Source organism: Guillardia theta (assembly GCF_000315625.1).
Source record: "Guillardia theta CCMP2712 unplaced genomic scaffold GUITHscaffold_38, whole genome shotgun sequence".
Lineage (NCBI taxonomy): Eukaryota > Cryptophyceae > Pyrenomonadales > Geminigeraceae > Guillardia > Guillardia theta.
Window position 1 is genome coordinate 522,335 of NW_005434636.1, and position 6,535 is coordinate 528,869.

The following is a 6,535-nucleotide window of genomic DNA, read 5'->3' on the forward strand; positions in this document are numbered from 1 at the left end:
CTTGCTCGGTCAATGAGGTGATGGTTAGCAGGAAGGGAGGATAGCAGAAATAGGTGAGCCGCAACTGAAACTCAAGTCGAACATGGGCACACCCGGCGACGAACCTCCTCTCAAGAAACATGCCAGCGAGGTGATGGTGAAGCAAGAGCCTGACATGGCTGCAAGCTCGGGATCCAATGACGTGCAGGGTCCTGTAAATCTACAGGTTGCACTCTCGTGGAAGAACAAGGTCAAGGAGGCATTGAACAAGCGGAAAAGGCTCCTCGAGGATGAGTTGCAGTATTTGAACGGGGACGGGGCGCTGTTAGATTATTTTCATGTGTCTCAGAAGGCTGCAGCTGCTTCCTCTGCTCCAGCTGCTGCCACTCTTGGCCATGATGTACACAAATCTTCCGAGAAGTCCCAGGGATTGTCTGATGAAGACAAACTTATTCTTGCTAAAGCCAAGGCAATTGAGCAGAAGTTGAAGTTTAAAGCCAAATGGCCGGAACCTCCTCGTCGTAAAGTTCATCATGATTATCTTCTAGAGGAAATGACATGGCTAGCAACGGATTTCCGTCAAGAGCGGAAATGGAAGATGGCAGTTGCCAAGAAGGTTGCCTATGCTTGTGTCAAATATCATGCACAAAAACAACTACGTGCAGAGCGTGCAGATAAAGACAAGGAAAATGTTGCAAGAAAGAAAGCTGGAAAGATTGCAAAGGAAGTCAAAAAATTTTGGTCACAAATTCAAACACTGGCGCAGCACAAGCAACAAGTGCAAGTAGATGTTGAGAAGAAGAAAATGCTTGGGAAGCACCTTGATTTCTTAGTTGATCAAACGGAGAAATACTCAACTATGATTGCACAGGATCTTGCAGTCCCCCAAAAACAAAATCCTGTGCCGCAGCCGAAACCTACTGAAACTCAAGCAGTTAGTGCAAAAGGCCATGATGGAGCTAAATCGGGTGAAAATGAGCAGATCTTTGGAAACAGCACCGGAGCTCAGTCTGCAACAGACGATATGGAATATGCGGTTGAAGATGATGAAGACGATGATGAGGAGACCATGGAAGAGGCTGAGAAAGATGAGAACAAAGCTGATGTTGCTGAAGAAGTGAATGCCTTGCAAGCTGAGCAAGACATGCCATTGGAGGAGTTGCTTGCGAAATATGGATACAATAATGGGGGGGACTCAGTTGACGGCGAGGATGATGAAGAGGACGAGGATGATGAAGAGGATGATGAAGAGGACGAGGATGAGGCTGCAAGCACGGAGGCGAATCCAGAGGAGAATTCAAGCAAAGACAAGGAAACGCCTGCGACAGATGGAAAGGCCGCAAGTACTGCCAAAGATGAAAGTGAAGAGGCAAAGAATGAAATGTCAGTTGACAAACCTTCAGATCAGAGCGAAGTTCCCAAGCAGGATACTGAGGGTGAAGTTAAAGCAGAAGAACCTGGTGGAATATCTGCTGAGGCGAAAGACGTAGCAGACATGGCTCGTACTCTTGCTCCAACTGGACATACTCTCGCTACAACTCAAGTGAAGACAGAAGTTCCGTTCTTGCTCAGTGCCAACTTGAAGATGAGAGAGTATCAACACATTGCCCTTGATTGGATGGTTGCTCTTTATGACAAGGGACTTAACGGAATACTAGCGGATGAGATGGGACTTGGCAAGACCATCATGACGATATCTGTATTGGCATACCTTGCATGCGAACGAGGAATATGGGGCCCTCATCTCATTGTTGTTCCCACCAGCCTTTTACTGAACTGGGAGATTGAAGTGAAGAGATGGTGTCCTTCCTTCAAGGTCTTAACATATTATGGAAGTCAGAAAGAAAGAAAGGCTAAGCGCCAGGGTTGGTCCAAGCCGAACTCTTTCCACATCTGCATTACCTCATACAAGATGGCTGTCCAGGATCAAAAGATGTTTCGAAGAAAGAAATGGAAGTACATGATCTTGGACGAAGCACATAACATTAAGAATTTCCAATCTCAACGATGGCAAGTACTCCTCAATTTTCGTTCCAAGAGGAGACTTCTTCTGACAGGCACCCCACTGCAAAATAATTTGATGGAACTGTGGTCACTGCTTCATTTTCTCATGCCTCATATTTTCTCTTCGCACTCCGAATTCAAAGACTGGTTTGCCAATCCGCTCATGAGCATGGTTGAAGGCACGAGCGCGATGAATGATTCGTTGGTTCAGCGACTTCATTCAGTTCTCAGACCGTTCATTTTGAGGAGGCTGAAGAAGGATGTCGAAACACAATTGCCAAACAAACACGAGCACGTTGTAAATTGTCGTCTTTCCAAGAGGCAAAGATGTTTGTATGATGATTTCATGGCTGCTGGATCAACACAAGCAAAGCTGCAATCTGGCAATCTTTTGGAAGTCATCAACGTTTTGATGCAATTAAGAAAGGTTTGCAACCATCCTGATTTATTCGAGGAAAGACCAATTGTCTCGCCTTTCGATTGTACGAATACTGTGATACATAGTTCGGCAGAATTTTCCAGCGTTAGTCGATGGAATCCGCTCTCAGATGTCGATCTCAAGGGCCTGAACTTTCTCTTTAGCGAGTTTGAAAACATTTCAAAGTTTGATGCCCAGCTTCTGGCAGATCGGCATGCTAGCCGGAAATTGATTGTGGAATTGGGAGAAAGTCTCACTTCGTATGAGGAATATTCCAATTTGCAGGCTGAAAAGAGGGAATGGAGTTCAGTGTCTGAGTACAAAGAGTACCTGATGAATAAGAGAAAGAAGATGAAGTCGTACCGATTCAGCCAAATGATGATGGTCAACGAAAGGCGGTGCCAGGGAACCCCGATTTATGGAACCAGTTTGTGTCGTTTGATTGAATCTGTGAGAAGACCGGTCGATGAGGTAACACAAAACTCAATTTATATCCGATTTGATGGATTTTCTCAGGTTGTTGCGCTTGCAAGTGACCCCAAGCGCTATTTCGAGTACACCGACACTTTGCGGAACCTTGTGTTGACATCTCCTGAGAGAGTTTTTGGTAGAGGTGGCAAGGAAGGCTGCATTTCGACCAAGCTCTTGCACCCGATGTACGATTTAGATGACCGCGAAGTGGATAGCCTGTATCATATTTTGACCAACTTTGTATGTATCATTCCGAAGGCAAGGGCCTTGCCTCCGAGCGCGGTGTTGAGTCATCCAAACCTGAACGAGAATATTGTGAACGAAGATCGCGTGCTGGATTGCAGACATTGGTTTTCATCATTCAACGATGTCTGCAGACCTGCATATATTCGTCAACAATTGTACTTCCCAGACAAAAGGTTGTTGCAATACGACTGTGGCAAGCTACAAGTTTTGGATGGAATGTTACGCAAACTCAAGAGCGAAGGTCATCGTGTGTTGTTGTTCACGCAGATGTCGAAAGTTCTTGATATCTTGGAAACTTTTCTCAGCTTTCACGGACATGTGTACATCAGACTAGATGGCGCAACCAAAATTGAGATGCGTCAGAAGCTTGTTGAAAGGTTTAACCAGGATCCAAAGATTTTGGTTTTTATCTCGTCGACACGTGCAGGGGGAGTAGGGATAAATCTGACAGGGGCAGATACTGTCATATTTTACGATAGTGACTGGAATCCTGCTATGGATCGACAAGCGCAAGATCGTTGTCACAGGATTGGGCAGACGAGAGAAGTCAACATCTATCGACTGGTAAGCGAGAGTACCGTCGAAGAAAACATTCTCAAGAAGGCTCGACAAAAGTTACAACTGGAAAATCTTGCACTGAAAGATGGAGCTGCTAGCCTCTTCAACCCAGACATGTTCAAAAAGATTGATGTAAGTACACGCTTACTGCTTTTTGTCTTTCACTTACATCATATGTTACTAACTCATGTTGTAGGTAAGAGAACTATTTGAGGAAGAGAAGGCCCCTGTAGAACAAGTAGAAACAAATCCCTTGGCACATCTTCAAGCGCAAGAAAGTGCCACTCCTGTCAAGGATTCCAAAGGTGACAAGGATTCACGAAAGAATGTTCTTAGCGACAAAGAGTGGGAGCTTGCGATTGCAAATGCTGAAGACGAGCAAGACGTTGAGGCCATGAAGATTGCGAAGCAAGAGGAACGTGAAGAGATGGCTGATTTTGAGGACGAGGCACCAGCTGATGCAGGCGATCGAGATGTTTCTGAAGCGGCGCAAGATGATTTTGGACTTGGCAAAGTTGAAGCCGTTGCGATGGCAATTGAGAGCGAGCTCATGCCAGTGCAACGATATGCGCTACAATACTTGGAGAACGAGTTCAAGCAGGCAGGAATTACCCTAGTTGCTGGCGTGAACTTTGACAAGGAGCAATGGGAGAGAGATCAGCTTCGCCGTATTCGTGATCAAGACGCCGATCGCATGTATGATGAAGATGAAATCCTCTATTACGAGGTTTCTGGATGCTCACAACAGGTAAAATTATTGGCACTCGAAACTTCCTTACGTTACCGTGGTTTGTGTTTTTTCACACCATTCACATCTGTCATGTTCTGTTTGCTTTGTGATTGTGTCTTCATACGACGAAGGAGCACTCAAGCCTTTGTCCCCTGAGCCCATATTCTTCCAGGTTTATCGTGAACTCGTAAATCGCTTGCAGTCAGGGTTTGAGAAATCGAACCTTGACTTCGGTGGTTTTTACGAGCCACCCAATCCCGATGATGACAAGTTCACTTATATCAACGAACCCATGTACCAGGATACAGGTACGTTTGCATCGCAAATTTGGGAAGCACGGGTTCTTTCGCTGGTGTTCGATGCAATATCTGCAACGGATTCGAACTACCCGAATCACCTGTTGCGATGGTTTTCGTTTTCTTTGCACGTCCTGCGAATGAACCTGTGCTCCATTTGTTGCGATGGAAACGGACTGTATCCATGCATTTTACATGAATTGAATCGTGTGCTTGTTTCACAACACCATTCACACTGTCTTTTATGTTGCTGCTCGTGATATGTGGGCTTGCGTGTGCAGATATTGACTGACCTTTGATCTTTGTAGGGGTGAGATCGCCTCAGGGAACCAAGGTAAAGGGTCAGAGACCTGGTCCACCGCAGAACAAAGGGCTCAAGATCAAGTTCACGATGCCTCAAGCGGTTCAGGCAAACGCACAAGCTTCGGCACGACCAGGGCAGGGCCTGCAGTCTCAACTGAACAAGAAGATGCCGCCAACTCAGCCAGGACAGCAAGTCAACAAGAACCGAAGAGCAGGCATCTCCGCTGGAGATGTTCCATGGACGAAAGAGGAAGAAGATGTCTTGAGAGAATCTGTCAACCGTTTTCAGGGTGGCTCTGGTACACTACCCATTCGTACTTGGCATCTGCATGCTTCAATTTTGAACTCCAGTATTCCTGCCAGGGGACGACTCCGCATGGGGAAGCATTGCATGGACTATTGGCATGCACGGTTATCGACTGCTCAGCAAGGTCAAGGAAATCCTGACGGTCAGCAAAAGCAGCCTTTGTATCCTCCGCGATCACAATCGTCAGAACCGACAAGAGACTCGAATATTGCATCCATCATCCGTGCGATGTTGTCTAATACTAAGTCCACTCAGAGTGGCCCCACTTTGCCTGGTGGAGGAACTTTACCCATGAAGCAGCGGGATTCTCTCCAAGTTCTGCCAGCACACGACTCTCACAGAATGATTGCAAACCAGGCTGCGCAATCTGTCGGCCTCAACCTTGCAACAGTCTCGAGCAACCCTAGCGAGCTGATTCGACGCATACTAGCAAAGATGCCTCAGCCTGCGCCCTCGCAATCCCAAGTGCAGCAGCAGCCGTTACAGCAGCAGCAAGCATCTCAGGGGGCTCAACAGTCTTTGCCGGCTTCGCAGCAGCCGGTGCCACCGTCGATCTCACAACAACCTGGAAGCCACCTCGTCCGTGGTCAACCACAAACATCAGCTGGGCTGGGACAAGGACCTCCCGGGCAGATGCCTGGCAGACCAGGAGCTCATCCATCGCAGCAGGTGCCCGTCCGAATGGGTGCGCAGCCGCCTCATCGTCCTGGAGCTCCGGTCGTAAGTGCGTCTGCTGCCTCCAAGGTTGTGGGCGCCGCACATGCCTCGCATGCAGCAGCCATGCAGGCGTCAAGGCCCATCACGTCGAAGCCTGGCATGCCTCCTACCTCCGCAGGCCCGCCAGTGTCAAGCTCGGTGGTGCTGGGAGGTGTGGGGGCTCCTTCTCCAATGGCCCATCCGTCAGTGGTGGGGATGCAGCAGGGTGTACGACCAGGGCAACAGAGCCCGATCCCGACGTCAGCAGCTGCGAGGGCAGGTCAGGGGCCTCCGACAGCCGGACGAGGTCATCCTGTGCATGACCCGACACAGCAATCGAGGCTGCACACTCAGGCGACTCCGCAGCAGCAGCAGGTGGCTAGACAGGCGGCTCTTGCGCAGCATCAGGCGATCCGAGCCCAGCATACGCCAGTGCCGCACCAGCACCCGCAGCTGTCACAAGCGGATGCGTCGCAGGTGGGATCCGGTCCTGTGCCGACGGCTCATCATGGCGCGGTCGCGGGGAG

The 6,535-nt window shown here is 48.6% G+C and overlaps 1 protein-coding gene across 1 annotated transcript; it reads left to right on the forward strand.

Annotated features, from left to right (window-relative positions):
• Positions 1 to 82: 82 nt before the first annotated feature.
• On the forward strand, positions 83 to 4,994 carry GUITHDRAFT_139505 (hypothetical protein; the record flags this gene model as incomplete). Its single annotated transcript, XM_005831834.1, has 6 exons — positions 83 to 1,096; positions 1,316 to 2,872; positions 2,918 to 3,808; positions 3,873 to 4,424; positions 4,579 to 4,714; positions 4,984 to 4,994. 6 exons carry the CDS (start codon positions 83 to 85, stop codon positions 4,992 to 4,994), a joined length of 4,161 nt encoding a protein of 1,386 aa, XP_005831891.1.
• Between the last annotated feature and the right edge of the window lie 1,541 nt (positions 4,995 to 6,535).